Source organism: Euphorbia lathyris, chromosome 1 (assembly GCF_963576675.1).
Source record: "Euphorbia lathyris chromosome 1, ddEupLath1.1, whole genome shotgun sequence".
Lineage (NCBI taxonomy): Eukaryota > Viridiplantae > Streptophyta > Magnoliopsida > Malpighiales > Euphorbiaceae > Euphorbia > Euphorbia lathyris.
The window spans coordinates 35,128,948-35,153,431 of NC_088910.1; the positions used below are offsets into that span (position 1 = coordinate 35,128,948).

General features: G+C 40.9%; 1 protein-coding gene across 1 annotated transcript; it reads right to left on the reverse strand.

The window, feature by feature from the left end:
- Window positions 1-251: 251 nt before the first annotated feature.
- LOC136217704 (photosystem I P700 chlorophyll a apoprotein A1-like) lies at window positions 252-22,552 on the reverse strand. Its single transcript, XM_066004349.1, has 2 exons — window positions 22,483-22,552; window positions 252-916 (listed from the first exon to the last, which is right to left on the reverse strand). The coding sequence occupies exons 1-2, from the start codon at window positions 22,550-22,552 to the stop codon at window positions 252-254; spliced, it is 735 nt and encodes a 244-aa protein (XP_065860421.1).
- Between the last annotated feature and the right edge of the window lie 1,932 nt (window positions 22,553-24,484).

Consider the following 24,484-nt stretch of genomic DNA (forward strand, 5'->3'; position numbering starts at 1 on the left):
CTAGCCAAGCGCCACCCGCATCACGAAGAACTCCTCCGGCAGCAATCTTGCCATTGCTAAGGCAGGAGCCATCCGTATTCAGCTTAACTACCCCTTCTCTAGGCTTGCTCCATCCAACAAGGTGGACCTCTCTATTCTGGGTAGACCTGGCAAGGGGATCCCCTTTGAAGCTCTCAGTAATAATAGATAGTTTTTTCGAGAAGAAATCAAGTAAGTCAGGAATCAGGACAGTTTTATCAGCAAAAAGCTCCTCATTCCTCCACTTCCAAATCTGGTGACAGATGATAGCAAAGTCCTAGTAGCCCCGCTAAATGGTGATTCAACATGGATTCTACATCTTGGAACCAAGCCAATTTTGGAGCAGTTTTGTGATAATGGAACCAACCAGCAAAAAGCATTAAGGCTGCAAAGACCAATGCACCAATTGCGGTACAATACAGTTGTAATTCACTAGTTATTCCAGATGCTCTCCAAATCTGAAAAAAACCGGAGGTTATTTGTATTCCTCGGAAACCCCCACCTACATCACCATTCAATATTTCTTGGCCCACTATTGGCCAAACCACTTGGGCGCTAGGTCCAATGTGAGTAGGATCGCTTAGCCATGCTTCATAATTTGAAAAACGAGCACCGTGGAAATACATGCCACTCAGCCAAAGAAAGATGATGGAGAGTTGGCCAAAATGAGCACTAAATACTTTTCGAGAAATTTCTTCCAAATCATTGGTATGGCTATCGAAATCGTGAGCATCAGCATGTAGGTTCCAGATCCAAGTGGTAGTATCAGGTCCTTTAGCTATTGTTCTTGAGAAATGACCGGGTCTGGCCCATTCCTCAAAAGAAGTTTTGATGGGATCCCTATCTACCAAAATTTTTACTTCTGGTTCCGGCGAACGAATAATCGTTGAGTCCTCCTCTTTCCGAACAACACATTAAAGAGACCCGCCAACAGTCAAGTCAAGTAATTAGTGAACGATACTTATTATTAGTTTCTTTCTCTTCTATCTCGCATTTAGCTAGTTTCTTTAGTTATATGATTATGTAAAGAAAACTTTTTTTTTTTACAGTAAATGTAAAGAAAGCTCTTAATCACTGAAATTCTAAATTAAGGAAGGCCCCCATAAATCACATCAACAAAGAACCCACTAGAAACTCCTAATTTAATTTTTTTTTTGTATATAAAAACTAGTTTAATTAAGCAAACAAAGATAAAATTGTCCGTATCACTTTAGGGGTAATGAAAATTTTGTAGTTGAAAAGGGAAGAGCATGAATTGTTATGGTAATTTTAAGACTCGTTTGTTTTACCTACTATTTGTTTGTTATTACGGTTTGCTGTTTGTTGTTATGGTTTACTGTTTGCTGTTCAAAAAACTATTTTTCCAAAAAGCAGTGATTCTCTACTTTTGTAAAAAATCTACTTTTCAGGTATAAAATGCAAACAAGAAGTTAATAATCAAACACCTAAAATCTCCATTTTGAAGTGAAAAGACAAACAAGAGGTTGAAAAGCAGCAACTAAACATCCTCCTAATCATTAATTATAAAATTTACGACTAAGATTTAACTGATAAAATAATTTATTATTTATTGAATAATTAAATTTTATCCATTAATTTAATAATTAATAAGTAATTGATATGTATTAAACATGATTTCTCAAGTAATTAGAAGAGAATAGAGATCGGGCCTATTTTTTATTTTCGTCTCACATTTAATCTTAACTATAACAATCTAATCATCAAGTAGGATTGTAAATGGAATGGGATCGGGATGAAGACTGATTTCCCGTCTCCATTTCCATCTGTATGGGGAATCTCCATCCTCGTGTTTAAATATCAAGACAATGAGAGAAATATCATCATCATAGCAATGTTTATATATAGAAATGAGATGAAAAATAACATATGAGTTCATGATTATTCAATAAAGTTTGAATTTTCACAATACACGAGTGTGAATGTTATTCGTTGATATTTATTGTTATAAATTATGATGTATGTCGAACAAAAATACAACTCATTCACATGAGTGGTAACCCTTATTTTGTTACGTTGACAAAGACAAGGATGAAGCTACTTTTGAAAAATCGAGAGCTTATTCAATAATGTGAGTTGTCTTGCTTAAATTATGAAAATAGCTTCGGTAAAGTGCAAGATCTACGTATACATGGAAAATGTGTATATATATATATATATATATATATATATATATATATATATATATATATAGGAGAGGACTCTTGTGAGAACACTTTCCTAGGTGAGAACTCACCTTAGGTGAGAACCACCCAAAACTACGTAGTTTTGGGTAAGAAAATTTAAAAAAAATGCTACTGTCTAGGGGGATCGAACTTGTGACCCTGCATCTATACTCCACACTACTTACCACTGAGCCAATTGTCTTTCTTGTGTATTATGTGTCGCGCTGCTTAATATATTACGACCCTTTTAGCTTCCATTGTTTAATATTTGATGCATGCACTTATTAATATCAATTAAATGTGCATAATAATAAATTATTAATAAAAAAAGAAATATGCATAATAATAAATTATTAATAGAAAAAAAATGCAAAAACATGCTCTAATTTCTTATTTATTTAATTACTCTATATTTTTGTAATTTATATTTTAAAATGTTAAGGACGATGTTCTAAATATTGTTACATATATTCTAACTTTTATAATTTGTGTTCTAAAAATTAAGTATAATGTTTAAAAAAATAGTAAATATATGGACCATTTTTACATTTGTTCTATAATATAATTTATAACACTCATATTCTAAATAACATAATGTATGTTCTAAAAAACATAACGCATGTTCTAAAGTTTATATTTTGTGTTCTAAAAATTAAGTATAATGTTCTAAAAAAATCAGTAGATATCTCGATCGGTTTTTCATTTGTTCTATAATATAATTTATAACTCATGTTCGAAAAAACATAACACGTGTTCTAAAAAACATAACGTATCTTCTAAAAAATATGTCGTACGTTCTAAACTTCATAGTTCGTGTTTTAAAAGTTAAAATATATGTTCTAACGTTTGTTTTAAAAAATATATAGTTTGTGTTCCAAAAATTAAGTATAATGTTCTAAAAAAATCAGTAGATATTTCGATCGTTTTTTCACTTGTTCTATAATATAATTTATAACTCATGTTCGAAAAAACATAACACATGTTCTAAAAAACATAACGTATGTTCTAAAAAATATGTCGTACGTTCTAACTTCATAGTTCGTGTTTTAAAAGTTAAAATATATGTTATAACGTATGTTTTAAAAAATATATAGTTTGTGTTCTAAAAATTAAGTATAATGTTCTAAAAAATCAGTAGATATCTAGATCGTTTTTTCATTTGTTCTATAATATAATTTATAACTCATGTTCGAAAAAACATAACACATGTTCTAAAAAACATAACGTATGTTCTAAAAAATATATCGTACGTTCTAAACTTCATAGTTCGTGTTTTAAAAGTTAAAATATATGTCCTAACGTATGTGTTAAAAAATATATTTTCCTATGTAACATAAATTACAAAAATATAAAGGAATTAAATAAATAAGAAATTAGAGCATGTTCTTGGATTTTTTTTATTAATAATTCATTATTATGCACATTTCTCTTTTTTCTATTAATAATTCATTATTATGCACATTTCCTTTTTTCTATTAATAATTCATTATTATGCATATTTAATCGATATTAATAAGTGCATGCGTCAAATATTAAACAAAACAATAAAAGCTAAAAGGGAGATGGTATAATAATCAGCGCGCGAAATAATATACAAAAGGAGTAATTAGTCTAGTGGTAAACAACATGGAGTGTAGATGAACAGGTCTTAGGTTTGAACCCCCTAATAAGCAGCAGTATTTTTTCTTAATTTTTCTACTTAAAACTACGTAGTTTTGGGTGGTTCTCACCTAAGGTGAGTTCTCACTTAGGGGAGGGTTCTCACTTGATCCCTCCCCTATATATATATATATATATATATATATATATATATATATATATATATATATATATATATATATATATAAAAGAAAGTATGCATAATCTATCTATGCAGATGCTTTCATATGTTGTTGATGAGAGAGCGTCACTACACATGATTTCGTGCCATATGTTCTCAGTAAAGATGGAAAAAATACAATCTAAAATCTTTCTAGTGTGAGACTGATGAGGACATCTTTCCGGCAAGCCCCAAACCAAGGTTGGGGAAGTAGTAACGTAGCGGATCACGTCAGATATGGGGGAGCAAGTCGAAAGAGAAGGAAGAATCATCTAAAAACTTCGGTGTATCTACTCGATGTATTTACTTTAACGTATCTACTCAATGTATCTACTTCGGCGTATCTACTTGTTGCATCTACTCGATGTATCTACTTCTGTGTATCTACTCATTGAATTTACTCGATGTAGCTACTTCTACATATGTACTCGGTGTACCTACTCGTTGTATTTACTCAATGTAACTACTTTGGCGTATCTACTCGATATATCTACTTCAGCGTATCTACCTGATGTATCTACTTCAGTGTATCTTTTGGGGTTACTTACCCACCAAGGAGACTTGGGATTACTTGCCCACCAAAGGGACAAGTCTGACACCCAACTATATTTTACTATATTGCCATTGTTAATCATTGTTTTGCCATTAGCTCTTAATTACTAGTTTGCCACTTGTTTTCCCTTCACTCCAATAGTACCCTTATCTTGTGAATAGGGAATGAAGCCCTGGTAAGGGGTGAGAGGTCTTTTGGTTTCATTCAATAGGGGTATTTAAACCCCAAGGTTATAAGAAGGAAGGGAACTTTTATCAATCAAATATTAATTTCTTTTTTAAAGTTGTTTTAGGGCTCATCTCTCTTAACAATGGGGATTCTCTAATTCCTACAAGTTTTAGATTGTAAATTCAAAGGTTTCACGACTCCTTCAAGTTAAGCTTGTGAATATCTTTAATTGGTTACGATTGAAAACTACCACCTATTACCCAGTCTGCATTAGACTCATTTCGTAAAACTAAGATTTTTGAAATTTTAGCTCGAGGACCTTTAACTTATTACAAAGGTATAGTGTAATGTGCTATCTTGGAAGGATAATATGTAAGGGGTCATGACTGTTTCGACTTGGAAAGGACAAACCAAGAGCGAGTTAGATTACGATGGAATTAATATAATAAAACGAAAATATTTCTATGTATTCACATCGTGAGTTTCTATTCTTCACTACATGGGTAATTAACTAATTATGTATAAGTGTTTAATTGTGATAATAGAAAGTTGTAGAGATAAAAAGGATTACAATAAATGTCATATGTTTTTTTTTGGTAGAAAAGGAAAGCAAAGCAAAGTAAAACAAGCAACTACACCGGGATTAGCCTAGGAAAGCTAACCCCAATCCTATCCTCTAAAAGAAGAGGAGAAAGAGCGATAGGGGGAACGGTAAGGGTAGAAACACCTAACACCCCCTCATGGCCTGCCACCGCCAAGTGATCTGCAACACGGTTCTACTCCCGGAAAATGTGGCTGAACTCAAGGATATCAAATGAGGGGCTAAGCCTCTTAATTGCTTTAATAAGGTTGCGGCTATGAAGACCCATGACATGACTACCCAAAATCATATTGATGGCCTCCAAGTTATCTGACTCCACAAAAAGCCTCTTAACACCCAGCCTAATCGCCAGCTGGATCCCAAAGAGAATGCCCCAGAGCTCCGCAGAGAAGGAAGAACCCAAACCCAAATTCTGGGTAAACCCCGAAAGCCAGGCGCCTCCCACATCCCTAAGAACACCTCCGGCAGCAATCTTACCATTACTGAGGCAGGAACCATCAGTATTCAGCTTCACAACCCCCTCTCTCGGCCTGCTCCAGCTCACGAGGTGGACATTGTTGAAACACCTTTCCGCATAATTTTGATTTGACAAAATTGTTTAAGTATAATTAAAAACATATTCTAAACACACTAAGTTTAAATGCTTTGATTTATTCTACTAATGTGTTTGTTCAATGTTGAGTTAAATTGTTTATAAGACATAAGGATTAAAAAGGCCCAAGCCTAATACAACAGCCAAAGCCCAAGTCAAACAGTTCAATACAACTCGGCCCACGTTTATCAAAACAATGTCGCTGTGTACCAAAACGCAACTCAGCAAGAGAAGGATCTAGAAGACCTTCAGGGAACAACTTCGGAACGAAGCTGCTGAGTTGGTTCGACAAAGCGTACAAGACAGCAGCTGGCTAAGGAAAACTTCCAGACAAAGTATTTCTACTTTGGGTAAAGTTCAGACGACACAGTATGTTGTCCAGTTGACTTTACCATAAAAGGAGAGACATTCTACCGAGCTGACCAAAAGCTGACCGAGGACAGAAGATACACAAATCTGATTGGCCGAGAGCTTTGAGCAAGTCAGGATGACAACGATAAGAAGCCGTTTCCCTCCAATGGTTATTTTGAAATTCGAAATGACCGATGCCTCGAGACGTCTCTATGAATAGTGCCATCAGAAGCTTCATTCTACACAGAACTTGATCAAGCCATTACGCTGACCAAATTTCTACGCAAGTTCTGCAAGCAAAAAGCAAAGCAAATCTTACACTACATTTCATATATTTGTGTAAAAGTCTAGAGTGATTATTCAATCATCTAAGGTGTCTTAGCAATAATGTTTAGGACAAACACTTATCATTTCTAGAGATTAGAAAGGAGAGACTGAGTACTCGGTTATAGTACTCAGCGAGAGATTAGGATTGAGTAGAGGTATAGAGGAAGGTACTCTTGTTATACTCAGTTGCTAAGATTGTAAAAGGTTTGAGGCTCTACCTTTAAAGAGCTCAGTAGAGGATTCGAAATCTCGGAACGTGTTCCGGGGACAGGACGTAGGCTTAGAAGAAGCCAAACCTGGATAAATCTGCTGAGTAACGTATTTCTTACCTTAAACTCCTTATATATATTGCTTGCTTAAATAACCAAAAACTGACCAAGTAAAGAGGTCAAGCTGAGTTGTGCGCATCGAACATCTGAGCTCAGGAATAGACTTTAAGTGCTATCTCCTGACTCAAGTCAAGAAACTGACCTAGTCACCAGTTGACTAAGCCAGTATCTTACTGATTACTCAGCGCCGCTGTTAAAACCTTTTCTCTTGAGAAAAGAAGTCCGCCCTAAATCTTTAAAAAGTTTAAATAGTTCCTAACCCCCCCCCTTGGAACTATACTTGTAACGTTATAAGGGACCAACAAGTGGTATCAGAGCATAAAAGCTCACTGTAAAAGGTTTAACAACCTTGAGCTGATCCACACTATGGGCGAAAACAGTACTCGGTTTCTCCCAGGAAACCAAACAACTCAGATATTGCCTGAGGGGCTGTCCATCACTCAGCCTCCCCTATTCTTCGGGTCTAACTATACCTTCTGGAAGAATAGGATGAAAAATTTCATTCAGGCTACAAATATGAGTGCCTGGCTATCTATAGTGCAAGGCCCATTTGTACCTGTCGAAGTTGTGGCTGGCCAAACAGTTGTAAAAGCTGAGGCCAAATGGACAGAGGATGATCTCAAGAAGCTTCAAAATCACGCTTCGGCTATTAATATGCTTCACTGTGCGCTCTATGCTGCAGAATATAATAAAATCTCAGGTTGTGAGTCGGTGTAAGAGATCTGGAAGAAGCTGGAGGTCACCTACGAAGGAACCAATAAAGTAAAGGAGTCCAAGGTGAACCAACAGATGAGACTGTACGAGCTTTTCGAGATGAACAATGTTGAGGGGATATCTGACATGAATGCAAGATTTACCAACATCATAAATGAGCTCAAGAGACTTGGGAAGATCTTCACTGAGGAAGAACAAGTCAAAAAGATACTCAGGAGTCTTCCTAAAGACTGGCAAGCAAAGAAGACCGCTGTTGAAGAAGCTCAGGACTTAACCACCTACAAATATGACGAACTCATCGGTTCGTTGCTGACCCATGAGATATCAATGAAAAACTTCGAGGTGAAGGAAAAGTCTGAAGACAAGAAACAGAAATCTCTTGTCATGAAACCTGACTCCACTGAAGGGAGCTCAACAGATGATGAGGAGATGGCTATGTTCACAAGGAAGATGAAAAGGCTATTCAGGAAAAATGACAAACATTCTAAGAAGCCTTACAGAAAGTTTGATAAGTATAAAGCTGACTCCAGCAACAGCAAATACAAGAAAGACAACTCAAAGCATATTACATGCTTTGAATGTCATCAAACTGGCCACATAAAGTCAAGCTGCCCCACGCTGAGGAAAGATAAGAAGAACGGCAAAAAGGCAATGGTGGCTACATGGAGCGACAGTGATGAGTCTTCATCAATAGAAGCTGAGGCCACCGAGTCAGCGAAGATATGCTTTATAGCTGACGAACTTGCTGAGCCATGCGTTTCTGAGCATACTGACCCCTCTGTTGCATCTGAAGATGAGGAGCAATCAAATGAGGTAATACCACTTTCCCAGCTCAGAAACGAAATGGGTAATGCCCTGAGTGATCTCTATACACTTATCAAAAAGTGTAATAAGAAAATTAGAGCACTCAGCAGGCGTTGTGACGAGGTTGAAGAGGTCAAGCTGAGTGACCTCATATACCTTCTTCAGGACAACTCAATGTTGCATGATAACATGAAGATCATACATGAGTCTGTCTCTGAAGTCCAATTAGTTTCAAAAAAACTGAGAAAGGACGTCACAACTATCCAGAACCAATTAAAGGTTCCAAATAAAAGAAACAGTCCTCTGAGAACTTAGTACCAAGGTACTCAGCAGAGATGGAATCCCCAGCGGAATGTCCAATGTGACTTCTGTGGGAAGAAAGGTCACACCACAAAGGTGTGCTGGCATGCTCAGCACTGGGGTGCTGACCAGTCAGTGAGACAACCTAAACAGAAGGTCAGATGTGACTTCTGTGGAAAGAATGGCCATACTGTCCATGTATGTCGCCATAAAATAAAATATGATGCTTTACCTGTTGCACCTAACAAGCAAGGACCCAAAAAGAATTGGGTACCTAAAAGTAACTAGTTACAATGCAGGTAAGCCTGAAATGTGCTGAGAAGTCAAAGATGTGGTATATTGACAGCGCATGCTCGAGGCATATGACTGGTGATGAAACTCAGTTCATCATGTTTGAGCGTAAACGATGAGGAAGTGTAAGTTTTGGAGACAACAAAAAGGGTAAGATAGTAGGGTCAGGAACGATTGGAGGTAACCCCACTATTAAGTCAGTCTCCCTAGTCAGCGGACTCAAATATAACTTACTCAGCGTAGCTCAGCTATGTGACAATGGGAGAAAAGTTATATTTGATGCTACTGGATGTAAAATATACGAGGGTAAAACAAATGAGTTAATCTTAACTGCCCCTCGCATAGATAATGTCTTTATGCTAGACTTAAAGAAAAAGTTTTCAAAAACTGTATGCTTAGTATCAAAGGAAGAAAATTCCTGGCTATGGCACAGGAGACTTGGTCATGTAAGCATGGACCTCCTGGCCAAATTAGCAAGAAAGCAATTGGTTAAGGGACTGCCTGAACTTAAATTTGAAAAAGATCAATTATGCCACGCTTGCCAAGCTGGAAAACAAACCAAACAATCTTTTCACAGCAAAAACATTGTCTCAACTAAGCGTCCGTTAGAGTTACTACACTTGGATCTCTTCGGTCCAGTCCAGCCACTGAGTCTGGATGGAAGAAGATTTTCCTTGGTCATTGTAGATGACTTCTCACGGTACACTTGGGTCATCTTGCTGAGTAGCAAGGATGAGACCTTTGAGACATTTTCAAATTTGGTTAGAAAAATTGAAAATGATAAAGACCTAAAATTGGCTCACATCCGAAGTGATAATGGTGGAGAATTCAAAAACCAAAAGTTTGTTGAATTCTGTGAAGCCGGCGGCATTGACCATAATTTTTCTGCTCCTAGAACACCTCAACAAAATGGGGTTGTAGAAAGGAAGAACAGAACTCTGGTTGAAATAGCCAGGACAATGCTGGATGAGCATAGGCTTCCAAAGTATTTTTGGGGAGAGGCTGTTAACACAGCATGCTATATTCTTAATAGGGCTCTAGTTAGACCTATATTAAAGAAAACCCCCTATGAACTTTGGAAAGGACGAAAGCCCAATATTGGATACTTTCGTGCCTTTGGATGTAAATGTTTTATTTTGAATACTAAAGATAGCTTAGCAAAGTTTGACTCAAAAGCTGATGAGGCTATCTTTTTAGGCTACTCAACAAACAGCAAAGCATACAGAGTTTTTAATAAACGAACTCAAGTTTTAGAAGAGTCAGTACATGTTGAGTTCGACGAGACTAACCCTGCAGGTAGATACCAGCCACTGACCGAGGATGATCCTCACTCAGCAACCGCTGACCAAGAACCAGCTGCTGAGTCATTCACTAAAAGGCCGACCAAGAGTAAGAGTGAACCTAAGATTACTTTCATTGACCAGTCTACTTCTGCAGAGATTGTTGAAACACAGACAGCACAAGACATAAATCTACCAAAAGAGATAAGGATTCCAAGAGGGCACTCAGAGAGTGCAATCCTTGATTCTGCTGGGAATACCCTGATGACAAGGAATCAACTCAGGAAGTACCTCAGCAATATAGCCTTCGTCTCAGTACAGGAACCTAAGAACTTCGCTGATGCTGAGGAAGATGAATTCTGGATGAGCGCAATGCAAGAGGAACTCGATCAATTCAGAAGAAACGATGTATGGGAGCTAGTGCCACATCCAAGGAGTCAGAAGACCATTGGAACAAGATGGGTCTTCCGCAACAAAATGGATGAGCAAAGAAATGTAGTCAGGAACAAAGCAAGGCTTGTAGCTCAGGGCTACAGTCAGCAAGAAGGTATTGACTACGGTGAGACCTTTGCCCCAGTGGCAAGGCTAGAAGCTATTAGGATCTTATGTGCATATGCATCTTACATGAACTTTAAATTATTCCAAATGTATGTTAAGAGTGCATTTCTTAATGGAGTTATAAACGAGGAAGTTTATGTTAATCAACCTCCAGGGTTTGAGGATCCAAAATTCCCAAACCACGTTTATAAACTCAAAAAGGCTCTGTACGGCTGTAGACACCGAGTCGGAGGACCTGTGATGAAAACCTGAAACAAGACGGTTGAAGCGATTGATTCCGGAAGTTTTGAAAAATATATAAAGAATAATAAGCTGAGGAAAATTAACGGCACGACGCGGGCACGCAACGGCATCCCGCACGCGGACGACGATGGTCAAACGCCCGCTTGACGGCTCGAGACGTGCGCGCGACGTCCGTCGGACGCACCGCGAGTGGCACGCTCTCGACGCCCGGGGCAATGCCTGGGACCGTTGGCGGTGCGCGCCCTCGTGGGCCGTTGAGCACACGTGCCTGGCATCGCGAGGCGCGCGTTCGGCGGCCGCGACGTGCGAGCGTCTAGCTGCGCGGAACGCGCGCTCGGTGGCCACGGGGTGCACGCGTCCGACGGCGCGGGGCACGCCCCAGGGATCGCCGGGCGGGCACCCAACCACGTCGGGCGAAGGCCCAACGCGTCGGGCGGACGCCCGACGAGGGTTGGGCGCTCGCCCAACGCCGTTGGGCGATCGCCCAACATTGTTGGGCGGCCGCCCAACTCATGTTGGGCGGCCGCCCAACAAGGTTGGGCGGTAGCCCAACACTAGGTTGGGCGGCCGCCCAACCACAATGGGCGACGCCCAATTTTTTTTGGGCGTCGCCCATTGTTCCGGGATCCGTTTCCCTATATAAGGGCACGGCTCCCAAGGTGAAGAGGAGGGCCTTTTTGGGGAAAAAACTTTCTCACTCTAAACATTTTTAGAGAGAGAGAGTGGATTTTTTTTTGAGAAAATATTTTTTTTTTTCTCAAAAATTCCAAATTTCCTAAGTTCAATTTTTACTAAATTTTTCATAAAAAACGGGAGCTCGCGGTTCGTGGAATCAATCGGCTTCGACGGTCAGATACCGAATTAAAGGTATTATCCGAGGACTAGACTCTTTATTTTATTTAATTTATTCTCTCCTTCTATTTTTTTTTATGCTATAGTTTTTATTCCTTTAGTTATTTATTTATTTTGTCACGTTTTATTTAATTAACGTATTTATTTAATTTTCGTTTCGTGTTAAATAAAATTCGGTTTTGTTTTAAAATAAAAACCTCGTTTTGGATATCCCAATACGAACTGTGATCCGATAAAAAGGTAGTTCGGGTATCGAAAATGTTGTAATTATAAGTTTTTAATTTAAAAGAGGTTTCCAAATAACGTTTTAAAATAAAAACATCGTTTTAGGAACTTCCGTTTTCGACTATGATCCATCTTTGGTAGTTCGGAAGTCCAAAACGATTGAATTAGATTTAATTTAAAGCTTTTGAATAAATCTGGAAAATATTGGAGTGCTGCTGTAATTTGCCAATTCTGTCACTAAATACTGTTTACCGACGGATTTTCCGTCAGTAAATCTGCCAAAATGTAAAAAATGCCATTTCAGTCCCTTTTTCTTAACTTTTAGACTTTTAATCCTTAGTATATATATATATAATTATGTAATACATTCTTTTCAAATTGTTTTAAAACTTTAACATATATAATTATTTTAGGAGATTGGTATTCCATTTTTATTCTAATTTTTGTATATGTACATATTACTTTCTTTTTTATTATTATTCATTTAAATTACATTAAATTCTATTTTAAATGTTATTTACTTGGGCATTTTGGGAGATAATTAGTAGATATTGGGGGATGAACATATAGTCTTTTTGACATTAGGATTATATTAGTTATGTATATATATATAGTTTTGGGTATATTTGGGTTATCTTAATTATTGTTAAATAAAATTATTTTGAGTGATAAAGGCTATTTTCCTATTTATGAATTTCATTCACTATTTTCTTATGTTTAAAGTATAAATATATTATTTTCATTATTCTTTCTTATATATGTATTAGATAGTATATTTTCTTTTACTCTTATTTTATGTCTTTTGGGCTAAAATGTGTAAATATATATCTATATTATTTCTTTTGGTTATTTATAAGTCCATGTTTCAAATGGGCTTCACTTGGAAAAATTAATTTTTGGGCCTAAATGTGTTTATTGATGTAATTATAATAGTTAGAGAGTCCATTAAATAAGTGGGGAAAATAAGTCACAAAAAGAGTGTTTTCAATTAAATTATTTAAGCTAATGAGCTTTCCTAAATCTCTAATGTAGATAAATAGAGTCATTTTGGTTGATATTTCAAATCGTTTTCTAAACACCACGTTTTAAAACCTTAGTCCGTTCCAACGACGGATTAAGCGAACATTGTAATCAAAATCGTTTTCTTTGTTAATAATGGAGATTTTGAATCGCTTTCTTAATGAATTTGTACAAAATAAAATTGACTTGTATGTTTAACCACGTTTTCTTATTAAAAGGTTTTTACTTTAACGTTTTCAATTACTCGAGTCGTTCCAACGGCGATTCGGGTAAGCTTCATCAAACGGGGTTTTAAAACGCACCTAAATCGTTCCAACGGCGATTAAGGTGCGAACCATGTAATAAACGTCGTTTTGGGGAAATAAGTTAATGTAGAATAGACACACAACATAACATTTAAATACGGTTGTAAATAAATCACTTCTTTCTTCCCTCTCTCTGTGTATGTATAAACATAAATGGGTGATTCTTTACTGATGTGGCTTTTCAATATCATATGCTCAAAATGGTTTCCAAAAAGAGAAAGAAAAGGGTTTCAAATGAATTTTAAACTTAAAGAAGTATACGATTAGTCCGTTATCGCCTAACATGCTGAGTAGGAGGCCGGTGGTTCATAACCGGGCGATGTCGGGGTGCCTAGTAGCCTTTCTCCGGAAAGGAGCTAGCCTTCTCGGCTCGTACCTAAGTTTCTCGAACCCACACCGGTCTCCCGCAAGGGATCGGTGTTCATTTTCCCATTCGTGGGTGGCGACTCTTCCATATCTCCGAGCTCCGGTCCTGCCGAGCAGCTTGATTCCGTGATTGGTTGCTTTCGGCGCCAATCACCGCTTATATCGCCATGAGGTTGTCCACCCCCCGGTCCGCCCGGGAGATTAGGCCACGGCACCTCGTCTAACAAGTGGCGACTCTGCTGGGGAAGCGAGAAATTTGATTTCGGAAGGCATGCACTAAGCCCTTAACGGGGACGGATCGTTTTACTTCTTTTCGTATGCATTCACGAGCATTATTGCAAACCCTTTGGGTAATTTCCGCGAAACCTCTAGCGAGAGTCCATTCGTCGCTCGAAAGAGGATAGCGTAAGTTCCCCCTTATAGTAAGGCGCCAGAGGGTCCCCATCCATTCGTTAGGGGCGAATCTGTGCGGTCTTGTGAGGTCCCGCGGTTAGCCGTGTCAGCATATAGTAGCCTTAGAAGTTTCCATAGGATTACCCGTTACTATTTTTGATATGATAAATGAATCAGTTCGTGTTTTCAAACCGCCATGATACGTGTCTAATCCTAAATTATGTAAAGAAAATGAGACGATGCGTTAATATATACTCATGAATCGACATACTAATTACCCTAAAACATCGAAACGATTTGAACTAAAGACGACTTAGTCATCTTATATGAATGAACATGTGCGACCCGCCTTGTCCCTTTCGGTGTCCCGATGAAGGCGAGTGTTCAGGAAATAAGTTATGACGTAAGCACGTATTAGTATGAATCAGTTCGGTATTAAGGATATTCGATACAAAAGACTATATTAACGGTAGCCGTTATTCACATTCTTTAAATAAATTGGGATAAAACGAGATCACGACGAAACGAAAACGAAGAACATTTCTGTTTCGAACGACCTTGTTGTAACGTGAAAAGTTTCGCACAAGTAGCCCGTCCCTTCCGAATAAAAGACGAGCTTTTATGTTATGCCTTGTGTCATTCTTAAGAGAAATGGACGTGTCCGCAAAAGGTGACTAAGAAAAGAAAAGCGAAAAATGAACTAAACGACCAAAATCATTCCGAATCTACGATATATGTCAATCCCGAGAGTAGTTAAAGAAAATAAACCAATACCGTTAAATACGTGCCTCGAACGAGTGTATACCCCGTTTAAAATCTCGAAGCCGAATTAAGCCAAACCATATAATTGCGCCATATGGACGAGACTCCGGGTCTTGACTAACGACTCGATCATTTCGACTGTTACCAAAACTGCAAGAAATATGGCACGATATATGTGTTTGCTTAATTCGCGCCTAAAGGAAGGAAAACGGTGATATCCTCGCTTCGAATAAACATGCGATTCAACGAAACGTTGATTTTCTATAACCACACTGAGATGATATATCCCGTGGATTGGGAGGAACAAAGAGTTGTAATTAGCTGAAAGATTATCGTGCGCTCAAAATAAGACTCGCCGTCTTTTCACGTAGCAAAATGAGCAAACGAATTCTCGACGCTAAGAACAAACACGTTACGCGATGAGTCCGTTCCCTAAAATAAAATCCAAAAGTGATTCCATCACTAAATAAGCACGTGGTTACGTCTCTCGATAGATCCAAAAGGTCCCGTTGTAATCCAAAAATCGAGACACGAACCCACGCGAACAAAAGGGAACGAGTCATTGACAATAACGAACGATTGGACTAGAAGAATAACTCGAACCACGTCTAAAAACTGAGATGCGCTCAAAGGGAGTCAAAACCCGAATTAATGCGTCTCACGAAAGGACGAAAGACGAGTTATTCCGAAAGGACAATCCAACTTGGTCGATTTCTTAGTCACTGAACGTTGATACGTCAAAACGAACTGTATTGTCTGATGAATGATTTATTTTTCCGCAATAATCGACGGCATCACGCGTCCCCGGGACCGCAATGTGAGCCAAAAACCTAAAATCCTAGGAAAGAGACCTGGACCAACGAGTGTGTGGAGGAATAAGGGTGGAAGAGAGATGTTGTGATACATGTAAATAGAACTAACGTTTGTTCTTCTTATCTTATAATCGTAAATAAATAAACGCACACACCACGAATCATGCATATAAAATCATGCATACATACTAATGGATACCGTTCGCGCAGACGTCATCGTTAAGCGATTGTGGTTTCGCGAGAGTAATCGGCTTGTCAGACAGTTTGATCAGTTGCAAGTAGACAGTCCCGAATCAGTAGTTGTGGCTTCTGAATCATCTTCATCCGAGTATACTCAGTCTTCCGTCAGTATGTCTGCAACCGACGAGAAGGTGGCTGAATTGGAAAATTCTGTGAACAATATCAACGACCAGCTGGCCGCAATCTTGGCCCAGCTAGCTGAGTTAGCACTGAAGGACAACAAGAGTGGTAGTAAGCGTGCTGAGAATGAGGTGAACGATGGCCCTCGCTTTGGGAATGAGGAGGATTATCAGGATTATGTCCGAAAACAGTTAGAGAAGGAGAAAGCTAAGGAAGAGGAGTGGAGGCAACACATCACACAGGAAGTGCAGGACTTGCGCGGAGGAAGCTCCGGAAGTCAGGATTTCTATAACCTGAAGAATTGCTTGACAGCAACAGCTTTGCCTCTAAAATTCCGGCTCCCTGACATGAAAAAGTTCGATGGAACTGGAGATCCCACCGCTCATATGAATCAGTATGTTGCGGTAATGAAGCACACGATCCTGACCGAGGATCAAGTCTTGGGGATGTTTAACACTTACCTGGAGGGGGCTGCCCTCACATGGTTCCATGCGCTGCCAATGGTGACAAAGAAGGATTGGAAGGAGTTAGCGAAGTCATTCATCGCTCAGTATAGTTTTAACACCATGTTGGAAGTCACTTTGAAAGAGTTAGAGAGCACTAAGCAGCAGACTGGGGAATCCCTTTCAGACTTCGTGAAGAGATGGAGGGCTAAGGCCGCGGTCATAAAACAGAAGCCGCTTGAGCAAGATCAGATCCGAATGGTGATTGGCAATACGTTGCCGTATATTAAGAATGAGTTGAGATATATGCCGTTCACAGATTTCAATCAGATGTATAGTTGTGCCTTGACTGTCGAAGGCGATGGGGAGCCGAAGAAAGCTTATACCAAGTGGACGAAGTCTGGATATAGTGCCGGAGGGCCTAGCGCGAGTACGGAATCTGCGACAGTGAAAGTGGTTGATCTTAATGCTATCGAAAAGAGGCGGTTCGCCAAGTTCGATCAGACCTATGCGAAAGTTTTTGAACGTCTGCAGAAGAAGGGGTTGTTGAAAGCCCTTACCCCGTATAACAAAGCTCAACCTACTCCGCAGATTCAGGCTAGAGGGTATTGTGAATTCCACAGCAGTTATGGACATATAATTGAGAATTGTGAGAGGCTGAAGCACGAAATCCAAGATTTGATTAAGGAGAAGAAGATAGCTGATCCTTCGTCAGCAAACCCTTCCGTTAGGCGCAATCCATTGCCTAATCATAGGGTGAGCGTGATTGGAGTTGGTTTGACGGAAACTGTAGTGATGGAATCTTTTGAGGAAGGTGTAGAGGAGTTGTTGGACTCCGTCGAAAGAAGCAATGTGGGAAATGGTCTGTATGTGTCCTTCTTGGGTGAGGAACAAGAGGATGAACCAATGGAGGAAGGATCAGATGGTGGAGCACCATATGACGAGGATAGTGCCGAAGAAACCGGTGAAGGGGCGTCTCGAACTATCGTGCCAAATTTGGGTTTGTTCAGTGGAGGAAGGGATCCCGAAGTGCACTTGCGTGAGTATATGCACGACATGTTTATTGAATCCTTCGGGGTAGATGAAATTGCTCAGTGGTTCCACCATTCGCTGGTAGGTGAGCCTTTGCAATGGTTCCATTCATTGCCCGACTCTTGCAAGCACGATTGGGATCGGTTGTCGGATTTGTTTCTTGAAAAGTATCAGAGAGCTGAGGATAGAACCGCGGAGCACTTTGCAATGCAGATTGGACCCATCGAGCATCCATTGCCAAGGGTGAGCAAGTATAACGGCAATAAGGACCCTATGGAGCACCTTCACTTCTATTTGTCGGCTATGACAGCCTTGAGTTTCAAAGAGGAAGAGATCACTAGCTTGTTTTGTAATTCATTGATGGGTGAACCGCTGATGTGGTACATGTCGCTGCCGATGTATGTTAAGACCGATTGGGCAGCTATGACGAAGAGATTTATCAAGGAATATACGGTATGGATGCTAGCAGAGCAAACTCCTGATTCCCCGTCTTACCAAACACCTGATGCGGTGTTAGCAATGCCTAGGTATGGTGGATACCGGGATCCTGTAGAGCATGCGAGGATATTCCGCGATCATATGTATAACGCTGGATTCCCACAGTGTGAGTTGCATGAACATTTTCCGGAAACCTTGATGGGAGAAGCCTTATTGTGGCATCAGGGTCTGTCAGAGGAAGAGATGTGCCATTGGATACCGCTCCGAAATGCCTTTGTGGCGAGATATGAAATGTACATTCCATGGACGGGATCCCTGGATGATCTGGACAGGATTAGGCAATTCCCCGAGGAACATTTTGTGGATTATTCTAGAAGGTGGAGGCACCGTTATGAGTAGTGTAATGAGACAATGAGCGATAAGGTGCAGCTTATGTGCATACAACGAGGCGCTATTCCGTTGGCCGCAAGAAGGATGAGTAGAGTGTCCCTCCGTGACTATGATGAGTTGATAGGTTGGGCCTTGTATGGATCGGCGGATCCCTTTTTCCTGAATCCGAGTGTTCCTCACGTCATGGATTTAATGGTCGTAGACATTTGGGCGAGTTCCTCGGACGAGGAGGATTCTAATCGAAGGGTTCCTATTAACATTTGGGACGAGTCGGAGGACGAGCCGGAAGTTGCGGTGATGACGAGATCAGGTCGTGTGGTCGAGGGAAAGGCACCAATGGTAGAGACTGAGATTGGAGAAGGTTCGGCTCCTAAGCCCGACGACCAAGTTCTTGAACAGTTAAAGAAGACGCAAGCTAAGTCTACGGTCTGGGAAGTTTTATGCCACTCTAAGTACCATCGTGAGAACCTGATGAAGGAGTTGCAGAATTTGGTGATCTCCACCGACACTGAGCCGGCAGCGCTAGTAGGGGCAATAATGGCCCGAAAGAAGATCGAGATCACGTTTACCGACGAGGATCTCCCAGAAGAGGGGAAGGCTCACAACAAGCCATTATATATCCGAGCGGAAATTAACGGGAAGAAGACTAGCTGTGTGATGGTCGATGATGGATCGGCCATTAATGTTTGTCCGTTGAAACTCTTGTCGAAGTTGGGAGTGGAGAGAGGAGACTTGACAGCTTCTGAAACAGTGATTAGAGCATATGACGACAGCCGTAGGCACATTGAAGGAGTTTTCAAGGCCAAATTGAAAGTAGGGCCGCATGAGGAAGAGACTGAGTTCACAGTGTTGGACATCCCGGTAACTTTTGCTGTGTTTTTGGGACGCCCTTGGTTCCACAAGCTGGGAGGTGTGCCCTCCATGCTCCACCAAATGATCAAGTTCCCTTTCGGGGAGGAGATAGTAACAATTAGAGCTGAGAAACTGAGCTCGGTGGCAGCATTGGGAATTGAGCCTCAACTTTTCTCCGGATTCCAAGTCTCTGGGATTTACGAGTCGAGCATAACCACCGATGTGGTGAAGATGATGAAAGGAGGTTTCATCCCGGGAATGGGATTAGGAGCACACCATCAAGGGTTGTCGGAGTTTCCGGATTTTAAAAGTCAGAAAACCCGGAGGGGTTTGGGATATGAGCAGGGGAGTCCATCCAACATGAGTGCAGAAGGAAAAATAGGCTTGAGGAAACATTTTGTAAGCGAAGGGCATGGAAAGCCATATTCGGGAACCTCCGAGTCGTGGACTAGCACGGAAGGAAAGATTCTGCCAGGGTTTGAAATCTTCAATGATGTCGCCGACTGGGGCAAAGGAAAGGCAAGCTGCTTTGTCGAGGAGATCATGATGCTGGATTCAAATGCCGAGGAGCAGGTCATTACCATTGAAGCAACTACAGGAGCGAGAGATGAGCCTAGTACCTCCAAAGTTCATGAGAAGTCCGAAGATATTGAGGATGAAAATTGTATTACTGCTTTGTTTGAGTCTGATGATGTAATCACTCGCGCTATCAATGAAATGAATTCTGATTTTGCTTACTTGCTTGATGTTGATCATGATTATTCCATGCATTCTCATTCATATAACATGCCTACATTTGAAATCAATACAATAGAAATGTCAACTTTCAATCTTGGTACGGATGAAAATCCTAAACTTATACAAATTGCTCAAGAATTAACTATTGAAGAGAGAAAAGAATTTGAGAGAATAATTAAAAAATATGAAATTGTATTCGCGTGGACATACGAAGACATGCCTGGAATCGATCAATCAATCGTAACTCACCGTATTCCAACATATCCCGAGGCGAGGCTCGTAAAGCAGAAGCTCCGACGTATGAGACCCGAAGGGGCAGATAAGATCAGAGAGGAGGTGAAGAAGCAGTTAGAAGCAGGATTCATCGAAGTGATCGACTATCCCCCTTGGGTCGCAAATGTAGTGCCCATCGCGAAAAAGGATGGCAAAGTGAGGATGTGCGTGGATTACAGAGATCTTAACAAGGCATGCCCCAAGGATGAGTTCGCCTTGCCTCATATCGATGTATTGATCGACAGTGCAGCGTCAAGCGTCTTACACACGAATGTGGATGGTTTCATGGGCTACATGCAAGTTCAGATGGCCGAAAAGCACAAAGCGAAAACTTCGTTCACAACAGAGTGGGGAACATACTGTTACAGAGTGATGCCATTTGGTTTGAAAAATGCCGGGGCAACCTACCAGCGAATGGCCACAGCCCTGTTCCATGACATGATACACAAGGAGGTAGAAGTCTACGTGGATGACATGATGGTCAAATCAGAGACAAGAGAAGGGCATTTTGCCGCACTCGAGAAGTTTTTGGCCCGAATTGCAGAATTCAAGCTAAGGTTAAACCCGAAGAAATGCTTTTTCGGCGTTTCGTCGGGGAAAATCGTAGGCTATGTAATCGGAAATAAGGGAATTGAGGTGGATCCCGATAAAGTGAAGGCTATAAAGGAAATGCCAGCGCCGAGAAATGAGAAGGAAGTGAGGGGGTTTCTGGGGCAAGTTCAGTATATCAGTCGGTTCATAGCAAGACTCACCACAATCTACGAGCTAATCTTTAAGTTGTTAAGGAAAGACCAACCCGTCGTTTGGAATGATAAGTGTCAACAGGCGTTGGAGAGTGTCCGAAGTTACTTGTCTAATCCGCCAGTGTTGAGACCGCCTAAACTGGGAAAGCCACTTCTCCTCTATGTAGCAATTGAGGAGCGATCTATCGGAGCAATGTTAGCTCAAAAGGGAGACACCGGTGTGGAACACGCGGTGTATTATTTGAGTAAGAAGTTCCTAGAGTATGAGCTCAAATACAACATGATCGAAAAGACATGTGTGGCAGTGGTGTGGTTGACGAAGAAACTGCGGCACTATTTCCAATCGTATAAAGTGATCATTATTTCTCGGATGGACCCCGTGAAGTATCTATACCGAACTCCATCCTTGACGGGGAAGTTAGCCAGATGGTTGTTGCTTTTGTCCGAGTTTGACATTGAATATGTGACGAAGAAGGTTATCAAAGGAAGAGCCGTGGCAGAATTTTTGGCTAATCAACCCCTGAATACAGAAGAAGAAGAGATAAGCTATGATTTCCCCGATGAACATTTGAATGCAATCGAAGTTATACCGTGGAAAGTGTTCTTCGACGGAGCAGTTAATTCGAAGGGAGCCGGAGTAGGAGTACTACTTATCTCCCCGGAAGGAGAAAGAATCCCGATGGCGAAGAAGTTATCCTTCCCCCTTACCAACAATATGGCCGAATACGAAGCATGCATTTATGGTTTGGAGTCATTAGCAGCACTGGGAGCGTCATATGTCGAAATTTGGGGTGACTCCAAGTTGATCATCGAACAGGCACAAGGAAACTGGGAAGTGAGAGAAGAAAGGCTACGTCCGTATCTAGATCAGCTAGAAGGGTTGGCATTGAGATTCCAAGAATGTCGCTTCTATCACATTCCTCGAGCTCAGAATCAGGCCGCGGATGCCTTGGCCACTTTTGTGTCAGTTTGGGACAACCCCCGGAACCTTGCTTCGAAACCATTGGTATTGAGAAGATCTCACAAACCGTGCTACGAAGACGTAATGCTGTTAGGGGCAGATGAAAAACCGTGGTATTTCGATATCGTGAACTTCATGAAAAATGGAACATATCCGGCAGAGTCAAAACCTAGGGATCAAGCTGTGATTAGAAGGCTAGCTCGTCAGTTCGTCATCCACAACGACTTGCTTTACAAAAGGCACATTGACGGATTACAACTAAGATGCTTGGATGCGGATGAAGCCCGCGAAGCGATGGAATCAGTACATTCGGGAATTTGTGGAGCCCATATGGGAGGAGCAGTACTCGCTAAGAAAATTATTAGGCAAGGCTTTTATTGGCTCACCATGGAAAGAGATTGTAACGAGTATGCGAGGAAATGTCACGGTTGTCAAATCCACGGTGATTGCAGCCATCTTCCTGCCATGGAACTACATGTGCTAGCACCTATTTGGCCATTCGCTGCCTGGGGCATTGACATCATCGGCGAAGTAAGGCCTAACGCTTCGAAAGGACATAAGTTTGTTGCAGTCGCCATCGATTATTTCACCAAATGGGTAGAAGCTGAGTCGTTTAGCAAACTGGGATCCAAGCAGATGAGAAAGTTCATTGAAAAACACTTGATCACCCGGTTCGGAGTACCTCATCACATGATCACGGATAACGGGGTCCAGTTTCAGGGGGAAGTAAGGAATCTTTTCCGAGAATATGGCATTGAACATCACAGGTCTTCTCCGTACCGTCCACAGGCTAATGGGGCAGTAGAAGCAGCTAATAAGAACCTTAAAAGGATCCTCGTAAAGACATTGGAATCACATCGGAATTGGCATGAGCACCTCCCACTCGCGTTGTGGGCTTATCGCACGACAGTCAGAATCTCGACTGGGGCAACGCCATTCTCCTTGGTATACGGAACAGAAGCAGTCCTGCCGATTGAGATCGAAAAGCGATCATTGAGAATCGCAGTGGAAGCAGAAATTCCCGAGGCGGAATGGGTAAAGAGGCGATGCGAGCAGTTGGCTTTAGTTGATGAGAAAAGGATGGAAGCCCTTTACCATGTACAGTTGTATCAAAGAAGGATGGCTCGGGCTTTCAATAAAAAAGTCAAGACCAGCCCTATCAAAGAAGGAGATTTGGTGCTGAAACAGATCCGTGTGACGCACAACGATCCGAGGGGGAGGTTCAGGCCTAACTGGGAAGGACCATTCGTCGTAAAAAAGATGCTAAGCAAAGGAGCGGTGAAGTTAACCACAATGGACGGCATGGAATTCTCCGAACCTACCAATCTGGATAGGCTTAAGAAATACTTTTCGTAAAAAAAAAAAAAAAACGAAAAATAAAGAAAATTCCCGATAGGTTGAAAACTCGCAAAGGGCGACCTATGCAACAATAAGGGAAATCCCAATGGGTGAAAACCCGAAAGGGCACTCATTTAAAAATTCCGGGATAGTAAAAGGAGAGAAGAAAAATCGTCGGGATCCGAAAACCGAAAGGCGGGTCCTGGTAACAATAGTTATGACTTGAGCAATTACAAAAACAATGTATAAGAGACTAAGTATTTCTGTTGTTTGTAAATAAATAAAGGCATGAATATATTTGACGAGAATGATTGGAATCATCATAATCTACTGAATGCATGGTAATATGAATCGCGAGTTATACATTTCCTATCCCACTTTTCACAAAAAGCCTACCTACTATCCACCCCACTCCCTATACATCAGCTATACATCGGGGAAACTCTAATAAAAGCTACAAAGCAACAATGAAAGCTACAAAGCAATACATAACGAGCCTAATACGGAGGGAAGTCCCAATAGTTCTCAAAATCTCTCAGGTGAGATGTCCGCTCCGCAGATAGTGTCTCCTCGGTAGCACGCGCTCTCTCATCAGAAACTCACGCTCTCTCATCAGAAACCCGCGCTCTCTCATCAGCAGCTCGTGCTCTCTCCTCTGCAGCAAGGCGTCTGATCGACTCATCACGCGCCCTCTCCTCGACGGCAAGGCGACCCTCAGTCTCCCGTCGCATCACCCCCGACCAGTGGTCGTTCCTCTCTTGATACACATGACCAACTCGGGCATCAGCTTCCCGCACTAGCTCACTCTGTCTCCGCTCATGGGCATGAAGATCACTCTACAAAAAAAAAGAAAAAAAAAACAGATAAGAGGCAGCATAGGCAAAAACATAAATCATACATACATGCATACATTTCACTACACTAAAGTATAGTAATGATACATACCAGGTGGTCGGTGCAACGCAAGCTGAGGCAATCTCGTAGGAAGCCGGATAGATCCACGTAGTCTGTACAGGTATCCCTAGTGGTCAGTGAAGCGTCCGAGGGATC